General features: G+C 33.2%; 3 protein-coding genes across 11 annotated transcripts; 2 read left to right on the top strand and 1 right to left on the bottom strand.

Annotated features, from left to right (window-relative positions):
* The first annotated feature begins 3,598 nt into the window (after window positions 1-3,598).
* LOC107945109 (putative elongation of fatty acids protein DDB_G0272012) lies at window positions 3,599-5,041 on the top strand. The gene has a single exon (XM_016878965.2). It carries the CDS (start codon window positions 3,943-3,945, stop codon window positions 4,789-4,791), a length of 849 nt encoding a protein of 282 aa, XP_016734454.2. The 5' UTR covers window positions 3,599-3,942; the 3' UTR covers window positions 4,792-5,041.
* Window positions 5,042-13,194: 8,153 nt separating this feature from the next.
* On the bottom strand, window positions 13,195-24,452 carry LOC107945107 (sterol 3-beta-glucosyltransferase UGT80B1). Of its 9 annotated transcripts, none has more exons than XR_005922271.1 (18): window positions 24,236-24,452; window positions 24,044-24,115; window positions 23,825-23,918; window positions 23,609-23,751; window positions 23,342-23,412; window positions 22,918-22,999; window positions 22,670-22,771; window positions 22,529-22,584; window positions 22,092-22,126; window positions 21,666-21,879; window positions 21,161-21,376; window positions 20,845-20,904; window positions 20,691-20,730; window positions 20,165-20,386; window positions 19,498-19,620; window positions 19,041-19,266; window positions 14,113-18,960; window positions 13,195-13,513 (listed from the first exon to the last, which is right to left on the bottom strand). XR_005922271.1 is itself a non-coding variant. In XM_016878962.2 (16 exons), the coding sequence occupies exons 1-15, from the start codon at window positions 24,320-24,322 to the stop codon at window positions 19,564-19,566; spliced, it is 1,551 nt and encodes a 516-aa protein (XP_016734451.1). In that variant the 5' UTR covers window positions 24,323-24,452; the 3' UTR covers window positions 19,040-19,266; window positions 19,530-19,563. The 9 variants fall into 9 exon arrangements, 3 of the variants coding, with proteins under 3 accessions (XP_016734451.1, XP_016734450.1, XP_016734452.1); XR_005922270.1 differs by having other exon boundaries at window positions 19,530-19,620; XR_005922273.1 differs by having other exon boundaries at window positions 19,057-19,266; window positions 19,530-19,620.
* On the top strand, window positions 13,338-14,753 carry LOC107945108 (pathogenesis-related thaumatin-like protein 3.5). Its single transcript, XM_016878964.2, has 3 exons — window positions 13,338-13,533; window positions 13,765-14,434; window positions 14,548-14,753. Exons 1-3 carry the CDS (start codon window positions 13,470-13,472, stop codon window positions 14,684-14,686), a joined length of 873 nt encoding a protein of 290 aa, XP_016734453.1. The 5' UTR covers window positions 13,338-13,469; the 3' UTR covers window positions 14,687-14,753.
* Window positions 24,453-24,604: the final 152 nt, after the last annotated feature.

Genomic DNA, 24,604 nt, shown 5'->3' with positions numbered 1-24,604 from the left:
ACTATACTTTTTTAACCATTCATACCAACTTGCCAAGTTAAGGGTTCAACTTACACCTTTAAGGGTTTATTAACAATTTGGTTATGAAATACATACTTAAGGCCCTTATTGAAAGATCATATTGTGTTTGATCTTTCATATAAATCCCTTGAGTCATCTCTTTAACAATTTCATTTATACATATGTTCCATTTATGGATGTTTATTTCCATTCATGGTTTCCTCATTTCCTTTTTATTTTTCGTTGCTAGGGACTCACTTAATTTAGCACATTTACTTAATAACATTTAAGGCTTTCACTTAATCGCATACAGTTAGAACATATTATTCCACCACATTTTTATTAACTTACTTTTAATGTATACCATTAATGATGCTTATTTTCTTACATTCATGGCCATTGTCATCAACAAGATTTTAGTTCATTATTCCCTTAGTAATCTTAGAGAAGTAAAGGTCGAATACTTGGGACGAACCAACCAAATTCACCACAGTAATGCACTAAAGCACTACATCTGAAGACTAGACTAGAATGGATCCAAAATGCACCGAAGTGCTACGCTCGAAGGCTAAATGATGGTTGAAACCGCATCTCCTATCACTCTCGCGCATACATCCCCTATTGGTATTCCAATCATATCCTAGCTAACTCATTAAGCTATTAGAGATTTATTCTATTAATCCAATTTAATAAAAGATCTCATTTCAACATAATTTCAATTTCAATAACAAATTTTTGTGGCATTTACCACCATGACAGAAATCAATAATAGTTTTATGGCTTATGCCACTATAATTAATTTAACAGAAATCTCATTTCACATATTATGCATATATCATTTTGGCCGTAAATATGATTATTAGTTATTTAGAGTCTTTTATTTCAATTTTCAAAACTCATAACGTAGGTAGGCAATCCTTTGCCTAACTCTACTTTAGGGCCTTCAAATGCCTTCACATATATATTTCAATTCACATTTTTAATTTGGGCTTATCGCATTTTCAATATTCAAATTTTCTTTTTCATATTATGGAAATTGTTACATTTTAGCTTGTATCGCTCTTGTCGACATTAAGTAGAACTTAAAATTTTAACTTTTTTTTACCATAATGGCATTATCCAATTTTTCCAAGATGTGAACATGTTTCATACATATGCATACATAACTTATCAAGTTTTAATTTCTTCCATGGCAACCTTAGTATCATTTTCACATATTTGACTAACAAAACATCACATGACCACTCAAAATTTCCCTTTCATATTTTAATGTTTATTTTATATAACATTATGCCATGGAATTTCACATTATTATTAACATAATTTACATAATTAAACACACAATTGAAACATTAATTTCATAATCACCTAAGCTTACTAACCTAGGAAAAGTAATAGTATCCATGGTACTTACCTTAATGGATGCTCTAAAATACCTAATTAAGCTTCCATATACTCTAATCCATCATCAATCAAGTTGAAAAATCCATAAGTCACCATTTCCTTATTTTCATACAACAAAAATACATTAAAATTTAATATAATTATTTTCAAGCTCTCTCATAAGGTTTCACAACAAATATCAAGTTAGTGGGGGTGTAGGAAATCATTTCTTACCTTATTGAAGCTTTCTCACTCTAGCTTCAACTTCTCTCACTAAAACTCCATAAACCCTAAGTTGAAATTTTTTAAAATGATGAAAGAAATGAGCTTAGGAGGTTGTTTCCATGAAGATTTTAACATTATCTCAAAGTGGGAGGTGGAAATTTTGAAATTTTGAAAGAAAATGAAGAAAAAGTGATAAAAATGAGAAAGAATAAGATGGTAAGCCATGGAGGTCCTGCTGGCTGGAGAAGAAGAGAATGAGGGCTGATTGGGTTCTTTTCCAAATTACAAAGGCCTAACTTTTCTATGTCTAATTTTGTCAAATTATGGCTCAATTCGTTAATACGACGCCCCAACAATCCAAAAAAAATATGAATATCAAGCATCATATTTAAATATTACTTCTATCATAAAACTTTCGAGAATTGATCAAATTATCCTTTTACAACAAAATTATTGTTTTGCCCATTTTTACCCTTTTTCGTGATTTTATCTCAAAATTTGATACTTAGATCAATTCAAGTTCATAATTCATAATAAATATTTAATATAATTTCATGAGTGGTGAAAATTTCATTTCTAATCTTTTCTCAATGAAAATGAAAAATTACAACTTAGTCCCTATACTTTCCAATTTTTTTCAATTCAGTCCTTAAAGTGATTTTCATCTCACCAAGTCATGTTTTAATCTATTTCATATCCTGTAATCCATAATTATTCATATTTTTCTCTTTTGGGCGAGTTTGCACATTAGTCCTCATAGTTTTAAAATTTTATGATTTGGTCATTTTTATCATATTTCCATTTTTACAACACTTTTCACGTAATTCCTTCTCCAATACAATTTCCTTTCATAAATTTTCTCATCTGAGTCATTTCATAAATTTTCTTATGATTTATCTCAACATTCGAACCTGAAATTATGTCACATGTCATATCTAAATTTTCGAGCCGTTACAAATCTTCACCCCTTTTGCTTTGCTTTTTAGTACACATAGTCCCATTCAGATCTTGAAGTGTTAACTATGCTTATGTTTATCGTTATACTAGAGAGTTTTGAATTTGATGGAAAGTTGCTTAAGAAAGGATTTATTTTAGTATTTTTCGAGATAAGTCAAGAAGACAATTATCAAAATTTAAACTAGTGATAAAGACTTATCTCTCGGATGCTGATCAACATTAGATAAGAGCTTCTAAATAGGTTTATGGTTGACATTATTTTTTAATTGTTTGGGGGTGTTTTAGACACTCCATATTTAGGGATTTTTATGGAGAGATTATATGTAATGTGAGGTATTTGGGGAGAGTGGTTTGTAACAATTTGAGTTTGACTTCGGGGTTGCGATTATCCTAGGGAGAGTTTAGATTGGGCGTAAACCAAGAGTTGTACTAGATGAATTGTTAAATAAAATCCTTCTCTAAACAAGGTTTCGTAAAGTAAGATTAGGAAATCCGAACTACATTAACAAGTATTAAGTATTGATTTCTCTTTATTTATCTCTTTGACTCACTAACAATTTTAGATTTATTATGCAAACTCTCTAAATTCTGTCTCTGTTTCTATTTCAACAAAAGATAGAATGGGACTATCCTTTAAACGGCAAAACCAAGTTTTGTTATTCCACCGAATATCATAGCTAGAACAAAGTGCAAACCAAAAGTAGCGGTAACAGTTCTTGAATTGGTTGTAGTTATATTCATCATATTTAAATAAAGCCATGCAGGCATAGGGTTTTATTGCTATTAAAAGAATCGAACTAAATAGTTAAGTTAAATCAAACTAACTAACCAAAATAAATCTTGAAGAAAGTTCACACATTTACATAAGGTTAAACTTAAATTTTAACTCAAAATTTTCGGAGCCTCAACCTTGCCATCCAACAATGCCTCATTTACAATAAAAATTGAATTGGATATATGAGTAATTAACAAAAACGTACCCCGTATTCATAAAGAGAAAAATTAAGAAAAACAGAGTAGATGGTAGGGTGGTGATAAATGAATTCATTAGTGAGGACTGAGGACCCATAATATAAAGATAAAAGTAAGTAGGTATCGATGAATGCAATGGGATGGGATGGGAGCTTTGTTGGTTGATCCATGTTTCAGCCAGCTATGATATTGATCCATTGGCGACCGTTTTAAAACCAGATAAAAAAAAATCAAAATTAAAATTTATCCATCAAGTGATTTAAGTAACTTTTCATTGCTTAAAAATCCAATGCCATTGGCCTTTATGTCTTCACACACCATTTCTGATTTCTCTCCTAGCTAGCTCACTTCACTCCCTCTCGGCCTAGCATCAACTACAAGAGTTTTGCAAAGGGAATTAAGACAATGGAAATACCATTTTTCCCTACCCTTTTCTCAACTGTTAGAAGCTTGGTTGTCAGACAACCCTTTTTCCCAACCTTGGAAGATTGGCTAGTGAATCATCCCAAAATCCTGGGGTTTTCATGGAACAATGGCCAAACTCCAGCCTCCTCCCAACGTTTTCTCGCCCTTACTGTTTTGTGTTACATTTCCTTCACATTCATTCTTTCCCAGGTATCTCGGCCTTCCCTTGCACGTCCAATCCTCAAATCAATCTCAGCCCTTCACAACCTCTTCCTCGTCACACTTTCTTTCATCATGGCCCTTGGTTGCCTCGTCTCAATCTTTTCCCAAGTGCCTAACTTCAGGACCCTCGTTTGTTTCCCTAAGCGCACGTCACCATCGGGACCTCTCTTTTTCTGGGGCTACATATTTTACCTCTCCAAGATCGTTGAATTCATGGATACCCTTTTGATCATCCTCGGTAACTCCATGAAAAGGTTGTCGTTTCTTCACGTCTACCATCACTCGATGGTGGTCATCATGTCTTACGTGTGCGTCAACAGCGCCCAATCTTCTTTCTCGATGGTGCTGGTCACCAACTGCACCGTCCATGTTGTGATGTACGGTTATTACTTGATGTGCACCCTTGGGGTTCGCCCAAAGTGGAAGAAAATGGTCACAGATTTCCAGCTGGTGCAGTTCTGGTCTAGCTTTTTGATAATGGCGATGCTTGCCTTCTACCATTTCACTGGTTCAGGCTGCTCAGGGATTTTGAGTTGGTGCTTCAATGCAGCCTTCATCGTTTCTCTTTTGTTCTTATTCTCAGATTTTCATGCTAAAAATTACTCCCCCAAGGTCAAGAATGCCTAAATTTAGGTTTCCAATGCTTATTTCTTTTTCATTTTATACTTGAAAAAAAATTTTTGAGTTAGGGAAGGAAAAAAAACAAATATGCACATTTCCAGAAGTGCTTTATCATAAATGATTTACTTTTTACATTTTCAATTGATGGTTCACCAATGTATCCCATCTTAGTTTCCATTCAAGACTAGAGTGCTTTGATTATTAATTATTATTGATTAATCTTCTGAACTATTATATATATTGGATTGTATGCTTATATGTTCGCCATGATTCATGTTCATTATTACATGCAGCTTTCCTTTTTTTAGCCACATATATATAATGATCGAACAGTGTATGCAACATTTCACCATTCGAAGAAAAATATTTGAAAATTATTAAAAGAAGAAAATCGAATTTTTGTCAATATTGAGAGTTGTCGTATGGTCCCTAAATTAAATACGGTAAGCAGAAGAGTAAATAACATTGTCAGAAGGATGTCGCCTTCCTCTGTCCTACCCCTTTTAGATCGTTGTATAATATAATATAAATAAATAATTTTAACAACTATTGTTACAAGTTAACTGTGTATATCAATGTCTAAACATTAATTCTTTAAACACAATGAAATATTATTTAATTATGTTTTTATATAAAATAACTAAAAGCACTACAAGGATTAATGAAAATTTGTATAGAAAACCTTTACTCCTATTTCCAAGGATTGATTCCTCAAGATTTTGCAGTAGTATTTCTTCTTTTTATCATTGCATTTGATGACATGATGCCACCTTATTTTGAACCATTTTATTTAACTCTAGGTTTCCTGTGATTTTGATGATCAAGTAAGTAAAATGTTTTAAAATAATGTAATAAGAGGGTCTATTTATTAGTTAAGAGATTTATATATATCATATCCCATGTACTTGTCTTAATTAATGTAACTACTCAGTCCACATAAGTTATTTGTACATTTGAATTGGTTTTTTTATTTGATTACAACATTTCCTTTCTAGAAATTAAATAATTTAAAAAATTATTTTAGATAATATATACGGGGAATATTCGATATATTGATTGTGTATATTTTTTTATGTTACAAGTAATCTTAAAATTTTGACATGTGTAAATATTTATTTTTTAATATTTTTTTATATTCCCATAGAACATTTGTCAATCTCTTGACCCTACTTGTAGAATCTAAAAATTTAACCGATAATATACCAAATAATTTCTCGTGTATATTATATATATATCCAACATTCCAATTCTAAAGTTTTTCGAATTTCCTTATTTTTCTCACAACTTATGGTAGTTGAGTGTTACTATCTCCAATTAATTCCAAATCTATATTTAGCGGAAAAAAAATTAAAATATATTGTTAATTCTTATATTTTTTATAAAACTTGAGATTTAGTCTCTATATTTAAAAAAATAAAAATTAAGTCTTACTACTTTTTTTTATTAAAAATCTCAATCCAGTCACTAAAATTGTAAGTATTTTCTTTCAAAAAATTTCAATTTAGAATTTTCATTAGGCTATCCTCATATGACATGACATATGATTGATGGAAAATAATTATGTTAAATTGATAAATTTTGACAGGAACTACCAATAACAACAATGATTTAACTAGGGTTTTTTAAATGAAAAAGTAGGAAAATTAAATTTTTAATTATTAAAGTATAGGGGCCAAATCTCAAATTTTATAAAAATACAAGGACTACAAACACATTTTAACCAAATTAATTCCATTTCCAATAAATTAGTATTTGGTACACTGATAATATTTATTTATTTTTTTAATATTTTATTATATAAACACTTATTATCAATCTAATTTTATTTATAGAGTCTAAAAACTCGACTAAAAATATACCAAATATTTTGGTGTAGTTTATTTTATGGCTTTTACATGCGGAACAAGTGTTGGAAGAATGTTCACTAATGCATTAAAAATAGCGTATAAAGTTGTCGACTATTACATTTAATACAGTATTAAAATGTTAAACTCTAAAAACACACCCGACAAAAACCCTTTCCATAGCCAAAGTTATCATAATCATAGAGCCTGCTGCTCCCGATTAAGGGAAAACTTATCCTTCTATTTCTAACTACATTATTCATTTTCTAACGTTTGCATCAATTATGATAAATAATGGATAATCGAGTGTAATAGTATGATATATTGTATTTTTAATGAGAGAATTAATTTTTAAATTTTGGAGATAATATTATTAGGAGGGGTACCTATGAACTCTAAATATAGAAGAAATTCTAAATATGAATTGTAAAACGGACATCGAAAATACCAAAAAGTTAAAATGAGTTAAATAATTTGTTAACTTTTTAGTATATGGATAATTATTTGATACATTGATGATGAAATTTTATAACTATATAACTGAGTTTAAGAAATTATCATATGTGTTTTTCCCTCTCTTCTTTTCATAGAAAAATCCTAGCGGTTCAACTTTTTCAAACTAAACTTTTGTATAGTTGGTAGCGGCCTTTGGGCCGGTTTCTAGTTGCAATTTCTCCAACATTTTTTTTATAGTTTTACTTTATTTTTAATTCAATCTACAATTTCATGGTTTTATTCTATCCAAAATTTCGTGTTTTATTTTGTCCACATTTTTTATGGTTTTTATTTTGTCCACTCTGTTTTCTTTGAAGGCAGTGGTGGTTTTATTCTTAATTTTAATTTTTAGTCATGTTCTAGCATATATGTGAGATTTGTCAATATTAGGGTGTCGCTAGATCTATTAGGAACTGTTCTTGAAGAGCTTTATCATGATATGTCATAGTGATAATGATAGATTTGAGATGATGAGGAGAAGGTGAGACCTCTAGTGCATCACTGATGCAATGACTATCTTGGGGCTTTTGACGGTTTTTTCTTCGTTGATTGGTATTCTTCATCAGGTTGACTTGATGATGGAGAGGCTAGGATGCAAATTCCAGCGATGTGATCAAGTGATGCATCTTTAGTTTGTTTCTAAATTATTCCAATATAGCCGTTACTGTCAGTTTGTCTTTCTCTTTTTTTTTAAGATTATTTAACAAACATGACATTTGTACATTAGTTTGCAGTGATTTATTTATCGTTTTTTACTATATATGTCTTTGTATTATTGGTTAATAATATTTTCTTTAAAAAATAAATATTCATATAATTTATTGCACATTAAAATTTCAAGTTGGTGAATACAATTGGTAGAAATTACTATTATATCTTAAATAAAGGTTGGTTGGGTTGGATTATTGAGACAACTTACCCTCACCCATTTATGCTTTCACAAAACAAAATAGCTGTGTAATGCAGGATGATAACCCTTGTAGTTTTATGCATTTGATTTCTTAAGTATGTCTAATCGTTTCTGTTATGCAAACAATAATGCCAACTTCTGCCCATTTTGCCATTCTCTCCAACTATTTTTCAGATGCTTTCATATTTGTTCTTTTTCAATCTCGATCTCTGCTCTACTGACAAGTATTATTTACCTATACCACCTGTATTTGGAGGCTCTTAAATGGACTCTGATGTTGAATTATTGAGTACCCACCTAAATAGTAAGATCACCATTATTCTTACGATACATACATACATATACACATGCACGTTAAAATGGTAGGTTATCTATCCATATTTCAAGGCCTGCTTGATGAATGGGATAAGTTGATTTTGGAGGAAAAAGTTTAGAATATATGTTGAGCTCAAATTTTATCAGAGCTTAATTCCACCAGTTTTAAATTTTATATTATATTATGTAATTTGTAAATATTAAAAAATATATTAACTTATTTATATTTAGAAATATAATAAAATAAAAATATAAGTTTAAATGTTAAAAAAATTATTGTAAAACAATTAAAAGGTAATTAAGTTCTTAACCAAAAATAACACCCAATTAAACTCTTTTAATGATGAATTGCATTCAATTAAGTCCTTGAAATATAGATTTCCATTAAAACCCTTGATGAGTCATTAAGTGTTGACATGGCAATTAATGTGAAAAATGATGATGTGACAGTTGAGGTGAGAAAAATTCTTTAAAAGCTCTAGAAATAGTAAAAATTATTTTAAAAATTGTTAAAAATGCGAGAAAAAATCAAAATATTCTTCAAAATTATATAAAAAAAGGACCTTTAAAAATCAACCAATTTAATAAAAAAAATAGTCCGGTTTATCTAAATGGTGCATCTATAAATGATGGTAAACTTTTTCAAAAAAATTTAGAGGTGTGTTATAATGTTAGCTTGAGCGCTAAACTAATATTCAGTTATTTCCTTAAAGCGACGATCAAATAAATCAACACAATGAGATCCCCATCTTTATGATTTGAAAACTTTTTCTTTTTTTTGACTCTTAATTAAATTCAATATTAAAAAGTTTTAGGTTTCTTATGCAATAGATAAATGAGTTTTTTTTTTATAAAGAGATTTCAGTAGATGTAAGTTACAAAATATGTTGATTTTTTTTTTATTAAATGTATTGTTTGATTTTTTTTTTAACTTTTTCACAATTTTTCCATTTTATTTTTTAAAACTTCTTGAGTTTTCATTATTTCTCATATTATTTTAAAAAAATATTTCATGTTGATACAAGATACAATAAGGAAGGAGTATAATAGGGGTAAGGAGGAGATTAAGGTGTCGTTATGGAGGTCGGTTCACCTGTAAAGACTGAAAGTTAGGACAAGGACAAGAGGACAGGCTAATTAAAAGGATAAATGTTGAGAGTGACTTTAGGGTGCTAAAAAGGCGATCCCTTGTTCATAGTTTTCTAAGATATTTATAGGAAACAGGCTGATTAAAAGGATAAATGTTGAGAGTGACTTCAGGGTGCTAAAAAGGCAATCCCCTGTTCATAGTTTTCCAAGATATTTATAGGAAAAGTCCTCTTGTCCACTGGTATAATATTGGCTAGATAAATGTTTAATCTCATTAAATGTGCAATGGATAATCATAGACACATATTATGAGATTTTATCAGTGTGAGGTAGTCAACCCTAAATAGACTATTTATTGCATTGGAAGTATGTTCAAATTAGGATAACATTCTCCTTTAAACTCGGGTGGTAAGTTCCATTTGAAGTGGGACGGGTGGTAATGCTCAGGAAGTCAATGCATAGTCAACGATGTCTCTTGGGTTGACACGTGTCCTCTTGGTGAAGGGATTTAATAATCTCTAGTTGACCTGTAAAGGCTGAGAGCCAAAACAATGACAAAAGGACAAGTGATTGAGAGGATAAATGCTAAGAGTAACTTAAGAGTACTAAAAAGTCAATCCCCTATTCATAGCTTCCCAAGGTATTTATAAAAAAGGTCCCCTTGTCCATTGGTATAATATTGGCTATATAAATTTCTTCAAAAAAAAAAAATATTGGCTATATAAATGTTTAATCTCGTTAAATGCGTAATGAATAATCATAGGCATATATTATGAGATTCTATCAGTATGAGGTAGTCAAGCTAAAGACTCCTTGTTATCTTGGAAGTGTGTTCACATTAGGATAGCATTCTACTTTAAACACGAGTGATAGTTCCATTTGAAATGGGACGAGTAGTCATGTTTAGGAAATAAATGCATAGTCAACAATGTCTCTTGGGTTGACATGTGTCCTCTTGGCGGAGGGATATAACGATATAATTTTTTTTAGAACTTTCACGTGTTCTCTTGGCGGAGGGATATAATAATATAATTTTTTTTAAAATTTTTTTTAGCTTTTTTAGGTTTTTTCTTTTAACATTTTTAAGAATTTTTAAAGAAATTATAATTAAAAAAAATTAAAATTTTCAAAATATATAGAACTTTATGATTTTTTTTAATGTTACCGACCATGTCATCATATTTTCATGTCAGTTGTCATATTAACTACTATGTCAACACTTAACAGCCTATTAGGGCTTTGACAGAAAACTATATTTTAAAGAGCTTAATTAGGTGCAATTTAAAATTGAAAAGGTTCAATTTGTTGTTGTTTTTAATTAGGGATTTTATTAATTTTTAATTATTTTATGAGAATTTTTTAGCTTAATTTTCAGCATTTAAGCCAAAAATATATATAATGGTGGAAGAATAAATGTATATATATATAGGATTACTCAAATTTTTTTTTTTATTTTTGAAAGGGAATTCATTAATTCATTCTATGAATGGGACCATACAAATTAAGAGGGGAGGGAAACAAATACCTGTCATAGGCGGTAAAGGACAAGCTCCATCAACACAACAAAAATTTTAGCCTCATCATGAAATGAACATTATGGCACGTTGATAATTAGCTCTGTCACAACTTAAGCATGGCATATTTGATGTGATTGCAAGCACTTAATACGATATAGAAATCAACCATGAATGGTCTAAAGTGGCGAGCAAAATCAACAAAAGAACTGAGCTTCCACCAAACTTAGGTGGACGGCAACAAAACTATCCCTAAAATCACTTGCAAAAGCAAGATTAAACAACATGCTACAAGAGCAAACGAAAACTTCTAAAAGTAAAGACTTATTAAACAATAGAAAACAAACAAAAATACATATAAAACTTAAGACAACACGGGTCCAAACTAACTCGTGAAACCATTTATTATTTTGAAATACTCTCAAAACAACACGGGTCCAAACTAACTCGTGAAACCATTTATTATTTTAAAATACTCTCAAAACAAAAACAGATTAAAAAGTCAAATTAGAGCCACCCACTTTCCAAGAGAAACTGCTAGTGGTTGGTGGAGTGTCAGTGGCAACAGGTATCGTTATCAATCCATAACAACTTGTGAAGATAATAAAAATACCCACAAAATAGATCTGCAGAAAAAAGAGAGAAGGCGCATGTAGTGAATGAGGAGAAAAAGGAAAGAGAGGGTTGGTAGGAGGGTGAAAAAAAACTCTACAAACTGCAAAGAGAGAAGCCACATGAAGTGAATGAGGAGGAAAAAGAAAAAAAAAAGGGTTGATGGTGGAAGAAAAAGGTGGGATGTAGCTAGCCCAGAGGTTGGCACCGCCACTGGACAAAACAAAAGAGAAGTAGCAAACGACTTGGAGAAAAAAAGAGAAAAACTTCTAAGTTTTTACAGAATAACTGAGTTTTGAATAAAGATAAATTGTTTTAAAATTTAAATAAAATTATATAGACAGACCTAAACAAGCTTGAGGTAGTTATTTACAAACATTAATAGATTTAGACAAAATTAAAGGTTCATATTTTATGTTGGACTATATTAGAGGTACTCATGGGCTGGATCAAGTCAGGTCTAAGTATGATATTAACACACTTTATATCTGTTCAAGCTCGATTTAGTTCAAAATATGGGCCTAAAATTTTACACAAACTTGCTCATATTTGTAAATGGTTAACCCAAGTCCATTTTAGGCCTACCCATTTTTTTTTAATTTAAAAATTATATTTATATTATTTCAATTTAATAATTTTATATGTTTTTATTTATTAAAATTTTATACATAGTGATCTTAATATTTTTTAATTTTTATATTATAGTAATATTACTATAAATTTAATTTTTGTGTTAAAAATTACATATTAAACAAAAATAACATAATATAAAATATTACAAACTTAGAAAAATGACCAAGTTGAGCAAGGCTTAGCTTATATTTTAAATAAGTCTAATTTTTGTTGTTTAGGCCCATTTTTCGAGCCTAATATTTTTGTCCAACCCCTCCGAATTTTTAGTAAACCTTCAAACCTAGATAGATAACCCAACCTATGAACCGGTCTAGACTAGATGCAAACTTATATATAATATTAATATTATATATGGGAATAACTGAGAACACCCATGAACTCTATTGACTATGCCTATATATGCATGCAAAATACTTGAAAAGCATTCCCTATGCCTCTTTATCCTTGGACTAGATGGACATTTTTAGTAAAAATCACATCATTGTTCAATCTTATTATCATCATCATCATCAACTTTTGGGTACAAAAATTCAATTCAAAGGAATCTTGGAATAGTTTTCTGTACACTCAAAACGATCAGATTCTGCCTTTTGCTTTCTCTGAGAAATAGGAATAAGGGATCACAGTCTAGAGAACACTAATTTGATTTGTTATTGGTGAAGTTGGAAATAATGGGTTTTCCTAATGGATGCATGTTAGAGATCTCAAATTGGAAAAAGAAAAAAAAAATCCAAGGCCATCTAGAGGAATAAATCATACATAACGTGAAGAATTTTCCATTACATTACTGTCCAAGTCACCAAGTCATGTTTGGAGCAAATCTTGCTTCTCAATCTCAGCGTAGAGAAACACACAAATGAATGCATGAAATCGCAACATAAACATGGGGTTGTAATCAGGTTGGTTTGCGCAGTCATTTTTTAAAACATACTACTATATATTTGCAATCTCTATTTATAATCAGAGTTAGAGATTGGCTATGATTGAAATACCTTCATTGAAAAGCTGGGTTATTATTTTATGAAAAAGAAAGAAGAATAACGGCAGATAAAAAGTGGGAAAATAACATAAAAATTTCCAAGTACAATGTAATGAGATAGAGGCAAGGTATAAAATCAATTGGTTAGGGAAGTAAGCAAAGGAAATCTTTTTGAGCTTTGTTGAACAGTGCTTGTAGATTCACCAACTCCTACACGTATTCTCCAAGTTATGATGATTTAAATACAAGGGAACCTCTGTCTTCCCTGGCTGTCTTCAGGTCTCCCCTCAAGGATGGCATTGCCTCACAGTTCTTCTACTTTTCTATTTTTCTGCTTCTGCATTATCCTTGCATCAGGTATATTTCAATTACATTACATAATCACCCCAGTAATTAAATTTCTAGAATTTGGTCCTTTTCATTCCAAGTTACGGTTTTCAGGGTATTTATTTCATCTTTAAGATATCATATTTAATAGATTTCGGGTTTTAATTTCAGTATTTGCAGCATTTTTTTCTATCTCAAAAACCAACCTTTCTAGTTCCGAGAAAAGTACATATAAGTTCACTTATATTTTTATTTGGGCAGGTGTAACAAAGCCTGCAAATGCAAAAAATTTTACACTAGTGAATCAGTGCAAAGAAACAATATGGCCTGCAATAATCACCGATGGAGGCAACTTCCATGGTGAAGGCTTTACCTTGGAATCAGGTCAGACTGCCTTCTATAATGCCCCGAACGGGTGGAGTGGCCGCATATGGGGTCGGACCGGTTGCAGTTTCGATAAAAATGGCAATGGCACGTGCCAAACAGGAAGTTGTGGCACTTCAATAAATTGTACAAGTGCTGGCAGCCTGCCTGTTTCCATAGCCGAATTCACCCTAGGTGATGATATCGATTACTATGATGTTAGCCTTGTAGATGGTTTTAACTTACCTATTGTGGTCAAGCCTGGTGGTGGTAAGGGAAATTGCAGCATTGCTGGCTGTGATGGAGACTTGAGGCAAAACTGCTCATCAGATCTTGAAGTTAAGAACAATGGGAAAGTAGTCGGTTGCCGCAGTGCTTGCAATGCCTTCAACACCGATGAGTACTGTTGCCGTGGGGCGTATAAAGATCCTGTCTCATGTTTGCCTACAAATTTTTCCAAGAGTTTCAAACAAGTATGCCCTGCAGCATCAAGCTATGCCTATGATGACCGCGTTAGTATCATAACTTGCTCTGCATCAGATTATTTGGTAGCCTTTTGTGCATCAAGGTAAAGCTTGACAAAATTCAAAAAACAAACATATAAATCTAATAGTATTGTGAAAAGGGTATTTGCCATGGTTTATTTTGATCAATGAAGTAATGAATTGCTAATGACTCCAGGAACAATACAATATGCACCTACCAAGATCAGAAGTTTGTTTGCAACAGTACATCAAAGGGCTTCAAAGCAATCTCTCAAAGTTGGAGGAGTTGGATGTTGGCATTACCATTGGCTTCCCTTTTACAATTTTTCCTTTAGTAAACTCTGTTCAGCTGTTTCAGTTTTCATCATTCTGAAATTTGAAAGGATGTTATTCACCCCCCCCCTTTTTTCCAGATTCTTTTGGACAGATGAAAACCTTGGAAGAGAAGGTAAGAGAACAAGAAATATGGGGTTTTCTCTGTATTTTCTCATATACCAACAATCATGTTATCCCCAGAGCAATCCATGCTAATATTTCACTTAGATTCATAACTAGATTTTCATGGTACAGGATAGGCGATTTAAAGAGTTTCATATTTGAATTTAGAAATGAGTAAATTTAATACAATGTAATTCACCCATCCCTTCATGAGAGAGAATAGGAGACCAGCCTCAATGCCCCATCAACTAGGGGTTTTCATTCGGTTAACCGACCGGTTAACCGACCCGAAATAACATTAACCTAATTAACCGACCTTTCAAAATTTTTAACTGTTAACCGAACCGAAATATTTTTCAAAAAAATTAACCGAACCGAAATTTTTTCGATTAATTCGGTCGGTTAACCGAATTACCCGAATTAACCAAATTAACCAAATTGAATCACTACATAATTAAATTATTTTTAGACTTTTAGACTTTAGTTTTAGTTTTAGTTTTAAAATTTTATTTTTATTTATTAAATTACAAATAATTTAATTTTATGATTGGGTTGGGTTGGGTAATTGGATTGGGTTGGGTTGAATACTTGGGTTTAGGTGAATAGTGGGCCTATTTATATATTATAATTTTATTTATTAATTTTTCGGTTAACCGAAAAAATTCGGTTAACCGACCGGTTTCGAACCGAATTAACCGTTAACCGAAAAATCAAAAAATAATTAACCGACCCCCGACCGAAAAAATTCGGTTAACCGACCGATTAACCGAATTCGGTCAGTTAGCCGAATTTTTTCGGTTTTACCCGAATTTTGCACACCCCTACCATCAACTAACTAGAAATATTCAAATGTTACCCAATACTCGATAACCTTTTCATACTTCATCCTTACTATTGGTACACTGAGGCAACTTGTCTAGAGCTAAATGATTCAGCTAGTTCTTTCTATAGTAAATGAAAAAACTCAAAGGAAAAAATTTAGTTCAATTTCTACTGCTTTAGTTTACAGATTTACAAAGAGAGAAATAATCATTTTAAAGGAAATAAATCCTAATTCCTAAGAATCAGTAATTGATATCCTAATTTCCTAAGAATCAGTAACTGAGATTAGTTTCTATTTACAAGAGAACTAATAGTAATAAGGTAAGATTTCTATCCTTAATTATAAGGATCCCAACACTCCCCCTCAAGCTGGAGTGTAAATGTTAATCAAACCCAACTTGCCAATAAGTTCTTCAAACATGTTTCTATTCAAACTCTTAGTTAACATGTCTGCAACTTGTTGTCTAGTAGGTAGTAGGTAGGTAGGTGATGCATACTTCTCCTGAGTGTATTTTTTCTTTTATAAAGTGACAATTTATTTCCACATGTTTGGTCCGATCATGATGCACAGGATTATGTGCTATGCTGACAGCAGCTTGGTTGTCACAGTACATCTTCATAGGTCTGGTATAAGGCACTTTTAGTTCTCTCATAAGTCTTTGTATCCAAACTCCTTCGCATATACCATGAGATAATGCTCGATACTCTGCCTCTGCACTGCTGCGTGCTACCACAGACTGTTTTTTGCTCCTCCACGTCACGAGATTACCCCAAACATGACTACAATAGCCGCTTGTAGACCGTTTATCATTAACAGAACCTGCCCAGTCTGCATCAGTGTAGACTTCCACGCTTCGGTTGACAGTCTTCTAGAAGTACAGGCTTTTACCAGGAGTTCCTTTTAGATATCTTAGTATTCTATATGCAGCTTCCAGGTGCTTCTCCCTCGGGGCATGCATATACTGACTAATAACACTCACACTGAAGGCTATGTCAAGACGGGTGTGAGATAGGTAGATGAGCCTTCCTACTAGACGTTGATATCTCCCCCTGTCGATTTCTTCTCCATCCTCATTAGTTCCCAATTTAAGGTTAAACTCCATATGAGTTTCAGCTGGTTTGCTGCCCATCAAGCCAACTTCCGACAGTAGATCAAAAACATATTTCCTTTGGGAAATGAAGATACCTTTTTTCGACCTTGGTACCTCCATACCAAGAAAATATTTAAGACTCCCCAAGTCTTTAAGTTCAAACTCTGTACCAAGAAATTCTTTCAATCTCAAAATTTCGCTCGAGTCATTTCCTGTTAATATTATATCGTCGACATAAACGATAAGGATGCAGCATTTACCCTCTTTCGAGTGCTTGTAGAACATGGTGTGGTCTGCCTGTCCTTGAATGTAATTTCTTCTAGTCATAGCTTTTGCAAATCGGCTGAACCACGCTCGTAGAGATTGTTTCAGCCCATATAAGGACTTCTTCAACTTACACACTTGGCCCTTGTTTTCTTCAAACCCGAGTGGGAAATCCATGTATACCTCCTCATTTAATTCCCTGTTGAGAAAAGCATTTTTTACATCCAATTGAGTCAAGTGCCAATCAAGGTTGGCAGCAAGAGATAGCAGGACTCGAACGGTGTTTAGCTTGGCAACCGGTGCAAACGTCTCGTTGTAGTCGAGACCATAAGTTTGGGTGAATCCCTTAGCCACAAGTCGAGCTTTGTATCGGTCTATATGGCCATCGAGTTTAAATTTCGTAGTGAAAATCCATTTGCACCCTACGATTTTTTTTCCTTTAGGTAGATCCGAGATTTCCCATGTTTCATTTTTTTTAGGGCCTTCATTTCTTCCATCACGGCTTGTCTCCACTCAGCTGATTCAAGAGCCTCTTCTATATTTTTTGGAGTTTTTACAGAATTACATTAGTCACAAAAGCTTTGTAAGACTTTAGATAAATTTCCCTAGGATACAAACCGAGAAATAGGATGTTGAGTGCAGCTCATTGTACCCTTTCGAACTGCAATTGGAAGATAGATGGATGGTGACGGAGGTGGGACTTCTGTTTCAGAACAGTCCTCAGTTGGAGATGTAATTGGCACTACTGTATCAGTTTCAGGAGAACGATTCCGTCGAGAGTAAACCTGTATTTGCTGTTTTCCTTGATCAGGTGGCTGTTGTACTTCGGTGGAGGTATTGTTATTGGGAAGGACGATGTTAAATTCTTGCTGCCCAGGGGAAACAACAACTAAATCTGGGATAGGTTTGTTTGTGATAGTAGTAGTAGGACCAGGAGGTATAATGAGGAGAGTATTAAGGGTCTCATCTTCATTAAAAATCTCCCCCTAAAGATGAGATGCTGCAAAGTATGGTTCATTTTCAAAGACGGTAACATCCCGAGAGACAAACATTCGGCGCAATGTTGGTGAGTAACACTTACAGCCTTCTTGTGTAGGGGAATATCCAATGAAGATGCAGGTGTGGGCTCGAGGATCAAGTTTGGATTGATTTGGTTGATGGTTATGGACAAAAGCTTTACAGCCGAATATTTTGGGTGGAAGATTAGGAACATGAAATAGAGGGAAGGCCTTTAAAAGAGTATTTAGAGGTGTTTGGAAATTGAGGATCTTTGATGGCATTCGGTTTATGAGATAACAGGCAGTGAGGATAGCTTCTCCCCACAAGTATTTTGGAACATTCATAGTAAACATTATGGCTCGAGCCACAGCAAGGAGATGATGATTTTTTCTCTCAGAGATCCCGTTTTGTTGAGGAGTGTCAGGACAAGAGCTTTGGTGTATAATGCCTTGGTCAGAAAGGTATGGACTTAAGACAGAGTTGAAGTATTCTCTCCCATTGTCAGTACGGAGGGTATGTATGGTAGAGTTGAATTGGGTTCGAACCATTGAGTGAAAATTTTGGAATACTTTGGGTGTTTCAGATTTTTCTTTGAGTAGATAGATCCAACAGACCCTAGTATGATCATCAATGAATGTTATAAACCATCTAGCCCCTGTAATATTTTTCACTCGGCTAGCTACCCATAGGTCACTATGGATTAACGAAAAAGGTTAGGACTGAATATGTGGTTTTAAGGGGTATGGCACACGGGTATGTTTAGAGAATTGGCAAATTTCACACTTCAAGGAACTAATACTTTTATTTCGAAATAACAGCAGAAGATGTTTTTTTAAATACACAAAGTTTGGATGTCCTAACCTACGGTGCCATAACATAATAGTGTCCTCTTTTGAAGTGGATAGAGCCAATCCCCCTTGTGTACTGTTTTTATTCCAAATATATAGTTCATCATCAACTTTAGCAATGCAAATCATCCTCCCCGATTTTTGTTCCTGTATCACACAACCAATTGCAGAAAATTCAACAAGACCATTTTCATCCTTAGTAAGTTTACTAATTGAAAGTAAATTACAGGACAAGTTTGGGACATGTAGGACTTTATCGAGAGAAAAACTCTCTGTCATTTGTACTTCTCCTATTCCAGCCACAGGTGAGTAAGAACCGTCAGCTATGCGAATTCGGGATTTGTTATGACAAGGAGTGTAGGTGTGAAACAACATGGAGTCACCTATCATGTGATCGGAGGCGCCCGAATCGAGTATCCAAGGAGATTGATTATTAGATTCAAAAGCAATGCTCTGATACCATGAAAAATTTCAGAGGAAAAAATTCAGTTCAATTTCTACTGCTTTAGTTTACAGATTTATAAAGGGAGAAATAATCATTTTAAAAGAAATAAATCCTAATTCTTAAGAATCAGTAACTGAGATTAGTTTCTATTTACAAGAGAACTAATAGTAATAAGGTAAGATTTCTATCCTTAATTATAGGGATTCCAACAGGAAAAAGAGTAGGAAGGAAAAACTTACAGTAAACAAGTCTAGAGTAAAAAAAAATGTACCATACAACAACAAACTATCCATTCTCAGTTCATCTTAAAGTGCAGGGCCAATCTCTTCCCTTAGGATCTTCACAGCTTCTGAAACTCCATCCTAAACATGAAATAGATTTCAGATAGTCTCAGTATCCTATCAGGAACCAAAAATTGAAGAGAGTGAGTAAATTGGCAGAAAATTAGCCCCCACAATGGGGTTGGTTGGGTATGGATGGGAAATTGGGATTTGTGCACGTATCTCAAACAATATGTATCATACAAACTACAAAGTTCTTTGAAATGCTGATCTGCCATCCAAACACCAATCCTTCTCAACAAGGATCTTTTACGAAAATGGTGAACATTATCTGCCATCAATGTATCATTTCTATTGCCATATCCGGGCTAGTATTGTATGCGGTACACCAAGTAAATGCATAATGCATCAATGATAATGATTAGGATCATTAATAACGGCAGATTACACAGAGGATTGATCGCAAAAGTGAGAGACATCACTGAAGTAAATGTGTTGGCATTCATTTATGGAGATTAGGCTAATAACTTTTTACCATATCTACATAGTTATTACTGATCTAATATTTCTTAGCTTTGATTAAATGAATGGACAGGAAAAATGTATCACAATTGGCAGCCATTACCTCAGGAGAAATCCTTTTACCAATTTCTAATGCACGTTCTTTGATTCTAGGAGATAATGCATCATGTATTGCTTGTGATAGAACATTTGCTGCGGCCCTGATACTTGTTTCACTAATATTTTCTGGAACAAGGTGGTTTCTTCTCAATGGTTCTGGAGCAACTCCAAGCCAAAACATTTTCTCTGCCCAATAGAATTGATCCAGCACAAACGGACATATAATCTGCCATGCAATGATGGTTATATTTGAGAAAGAGCAGTAGGGAAAGAATAGGATGACAAACACCATAACCAAACACAAATACAAATATAAACTACAATTATAAAAGGAATGCATGTAGACTCCAATGACCTTATATTCAGATAACCGAAACTGCTGTTGCATTTCATATAAGATGCTTATTACCTTTTGCTAAATGTCCATCACAAGTATCAACCTACCAAATGCTAAAAAAAAAAATCTGCTCAAACAATAATGGGGATATGAAACAATGAGTATAGTTGAAAGGGTTTAACATGCAATTGACCTGAGGGATACCAGCATATAGAGCTGCAGCAGTGGATCCACTGGTTATCCATTGAAGAAAATAAAGCAATTAATAAATCAGAAGTAATTTTTTCTATGCATTTAACTGAAATAAGAAGTCATAAAGAAAATAAATATGAGGGAAAAATTCTCACCTCCCTCCATGATGAATTGCAGTTACACATCTCGGGAACAGCCAATTATATGGTATCATACTAATGTTACATGATAACAAGACAAGCAAATTTCAATAAGAAAGGTAAGGTCGTAGAAGACAGTTAAGGAATGTGTTAGGTTTTAAAAAATCTAAAAAGCTTATTATCCACATCTTTCTAGAAACACTTCAGATCTGTACCATTGAGCTCTGTAAGAAATTGTGAATTGTACAATTGTTACTTTCTAAATCAACAAATCTTCAAGTAAAATCTTCATCCTTTTTTCTGGCATCCAGATGAAACTAGAAATACTCACCCTGAAAAGCAAAACAGCCGACTATCAAAAAGAGATAACCCCTTTTGAACCGACCATCTTTGCTTCGAAATAGAAGATGCTTCATGGGCAACTTCCTGGACTGCTGCATCTAATGGTTCATAGCCAGCTGTAAAAAGGATAAATCTGTGACATGTAACCTCTAGAACAGTTCGGACAACCTGTAGAAAGGCTCGAGGATTCCTCATAAGCCCCATACTGCAAACAGAAAAAGAACACTTAGTTCAGGAAAGAAACAGAAAAGGCACTCTAAAGCTATTATCCATCAAGGAATCATAAAATAGATAACCCACACAGATGCATAATAGGATCCATTTCAGCTTATAGTTCCATCATATTGCGTATCAAACTGGGTTTTGTCATTATTTAAAACTACAAAAAGAAAGGTTACACAAACACCAATATACAGGGATAACACAATAGTTTAGGGAGATAAAAGGCACTTCCTGCAGACATCTAAGATATCAGACAAAGCTTCAGAACCTACCTTCCAATAGAACTTAGCCCTATGAAAATAGGTGGCCTAGACAAAGGAGTCCTTAGAAAATACTGTAACTCAGCATGAGCTGGACACATGTCATCCGAGTTTAGATGCCGTGTGGAAAGCAGTGTTGAAATTTGTCCACATTCCTGACAGGAAAACTGCCACTCAATAGGGAGGAACCAGAAGCCACAAACCCGAATATTTGATGGCCAATAATCTGTTAACACATTGATATCATAAGCAATCCAAATATGAAGAAGGAATGAAACAGAAAAAAAGGTGAATTTTTACAGAGGTTTGCAGGATCAACCAGTTACCAGAAAACCTCATCATAAAAGGCACTCCAACAAAATTCAAAAAACTATGAAACACTGCCAAATGTTCCACAAAAGGAGTCTGAAACAAGAAGTACAGAAACTTAGGAGTTACCAGGGCACTCAACAATTTCTTTGCTAAACCCATACCTGTTAGACAGAAGTATTTGATAATCAGAGATGGGTGTCATGTATTCATCTTAATACCTTTCTCCAAAGACATAATTCCTCCAAAAATAACTGATGAATGGATTGCATGCCTGTCTCATACTTGTTTCAAATATTCTATTAAATCACAAAAAAGCCTCTAATATCATGTCAACTTCTCATAGCAACACCGATACAAGTGTTCTCTAAAAGAACTTATTCCATAAATTCAAAGAATTTTCAGAAGTACTCTCCATCTAACTTTATAATGAAACACTATAAAGTGCAGCAACCCATTAACAACTCAGTTGGATAATAAGAGGGATACACTATTGCAATTGATTGTTCAATCATACATAAAGTCATTTCATTTCTAGACTTTCTATGTGAAACAGCATGACTTACAATAGTAGGGGAGATGGTGGCCTATCGTGCCAAGTAGGAAGACCTGTTACCGGGTCCTGCTTAGAATATCAAACACTGTCATAAATTAGGTAGTTATGAACTGCATAATAAGTGATTGAGCTCCAAAAGAGAAGTACTAACTGTAAAAGGATAAGGACTCAGATTCAAATCCTCACTTCTCCAAGATTCCCAATTATCACTAAAAAGTGGCCACATCCAATGAATTACATCTTTCCAGCAAACCTGCGTTCATAAAAGAATAAGGAGTTAATATGCGAGATAAACATATTCATACAAAACGACAACAAATAAAAACAATTATCATATCAGAGTGCAAAGGGAATATCAGTTGATCTGTCTGAAGCATTTAACTTATAAGCTTCAACTACCTTATCAGCGGGAGCTTCCTGGAGATATTTGTACAAAAGAGGAAGTTCTTTTCTGAAGTAATGCTCAAAGAATGAAGGTGCACTATACAAAAAATTGTTAACAGAACAGATTATATTAGTTGCAGATAGATACATACCCAGGCCAGCCAATAAGCCAAATGGAGAAAATCATAACATGTAACTTCTTTACCAAGAGCTTTACACGCCAAGTTGTTGAAAAAAAAACAGATATAATTAACTTGAATTTGAGACATTGACAATCATTCAGGATTTCCCTTGTCCTTTTGATATATTCATTGGACTAACCCCGACAAGTGAATTCCATTTCCAGGGAAAATATAGTTGGCCTTTTTCTCCAGAAAAAGAGAACTGATAACATAAAAAACTCATTTATTAAGATGTAAGATAAAATTCATTCGTTTACCTATAAGGAACAACATAAGGAGCAAGAATAATACAACGGACATGGAAAAGTTCTGCAAGGCTCCACCCTTCCTGGACAATCACAAGAATGCAATCTTAAAGAGAAATTGAATCATCACCCCTACAGTCTTAAGTTTCAATAAACCAACCACATCTAAATAATAATTTTGAATTGTTCACTTTATAAATCAGTGACAGTAACTATTAACTTATCAAGCAAAACAAGTTTAACTTAAATTTTTTTTTCTTTTTCGTCCAAAAGAAATACCAAAGCAAAGAAATTTATCCCAATAAAATCACCCTCCAAGCATGGATCATCACCGAATAGCCTTTCAACTGCCAAACAGCATTCTTTTCTTTGTTCTTTTGCAATAATGTTTTTCTGCTCTGAAAATTCTAATCCCGGTGAACCTGACAAAATAATAACATGAATTCACAGAAAAAGGTATAACATGGAAACGGAAAGGAAGCAATCGAACTAAACCTGTCTTATCATCAGTCCCGTTACTAGAAAGAACAGGTGGCGAAGAAATTGGAACAAAAATTATGTTCTTTTTTGCCAAATGTGAACTTAGATTCTACAAGAAAGTAAATCAAAGGTTATTGTTTTTGCTAATTTTACAACCAAAATAAATAAACAAATAACAGAAGTGCAACTTCTAATTAATTGGTAATTAAAACTTGGAATGAGAAAAAGGAGCACCTGATGTGCCGAATGAGTGATAAAAGCGACGTCGTAACCATTCTGGTCCGTAGCGAAAGCTGCAGCAATGGCCTGGAATCACCAATAAAAAAACTGAAACCAAAATTGTTTGCTTTACCATGGAAAATGGAACAATTTTGAGGGAAAAAAATCAAAAGAGCTCCAAAAAGTTGCATTTTTCTATTAAATTACAGCAATAGGGTAGACGTCGCCTTTGGTGCCGAAAGCCATGAAAACAGCGATTCTTTTCGTCCTCCCCTTTTCCTTCTCTCCCTCCATTGCCCTTGAATATAATTTTCCCAACTCAAACTGAATTTGGGAAGCCCAGAAGAATGTTTGGGACCAACAGTGGCAGAAGTTACAAGGAATGAGCCAGGCGTCCTTGGTCCCAAAATTTTCGACAATTTAACTTATGGCCCCAAAAATATTAAAATTTTCTCTTTATATGTAAGGCCCCCAAAAAATGTAAATTTAATGTGATGGCCCCAAAAAATTAAAAAATTTCCCTTGATATCATATAAATATATATTATAAAAGGAAAGGGATAAATATCAGAATACT

This window comes from Gossypium hirsutum, chromosome D12 (assembly GCF_007990345.1).
Source record: "Gossypium hirsutum isolate 1008001.06 chromosome D12, Gossypium_hirsutum_v2.1, whole genome shotgun sequence".
Lineage (NCBI taxonomy): Eukaryota > Viridiplantae > Streptophyta > Magnoliopsida > Malvales > Malvaceae > Gossypium > Gossypium hirsutum.
The sequence above is the reverse complement of the archived record's forward strand: the minus strand, read 5'-3'. Positions and strand labels throughout refer to the sequence as shown.

What these genes read in the sequence shown, in the direction of transcription:
- LOC107945109 (XM_016878965.2), top strand. Translation starts at nt 3,943, where the DNA reads ATGGAAATACCATTTTTCCCTACCCTTTTCTCAACTGTTAGAAGCTTG.
- LOC107945108 (XM_016878964.2), top strand. Translation starts at nt 13,470, where the DNA reads ATGGCATTGCCTCACAGTTCTTCTACTTTTCTATTTTTCTGCTTCTGC. An exon ending in CTGCATTATCCTTGCATCAG is followed by an intron (nt 13,534 to 13,764) that starts GTATATTTCAAT and finishes TTATTTGGGCAG; the next exon opens with GTGTAACAAAGCCTGCAAAT. An exon ending in GTAGCCTTTTGTGCATCAAG is followed by an intron (nt 14,435 to 14,547) that starts GTAAAGCTTGAC and finishes TAATGACTCCAG; the next exon opens with GAACAATACAATATGCACCT.
- LOC107945107 (XM_016878962.2), bottom strand. Translation starts at nt 24,322, where the DNA reads ATGGAGGGAGAGAAGGAAAAGGGGAGGACGAAAAGAATCGCTGTTTTC. An exon ending in AGAAATTGTTGAGTGCCCTG is followed by an intron (nt 21,880 to 22,091) that starts GTAACTCCTAAG and finishes ATGTGTTAACAG; the next exon opens with ATTATTGGCCATCAAATATT. An exon ending in GTAAAAGGATTTCTCCTGAG is followed by an intron (nt 19,621 to 20,164) that starts GTAATGGCTGCC and finishes TTTCATGTTTAG; the next exon opens with GATGGAGTTTCAGAAGCTGT.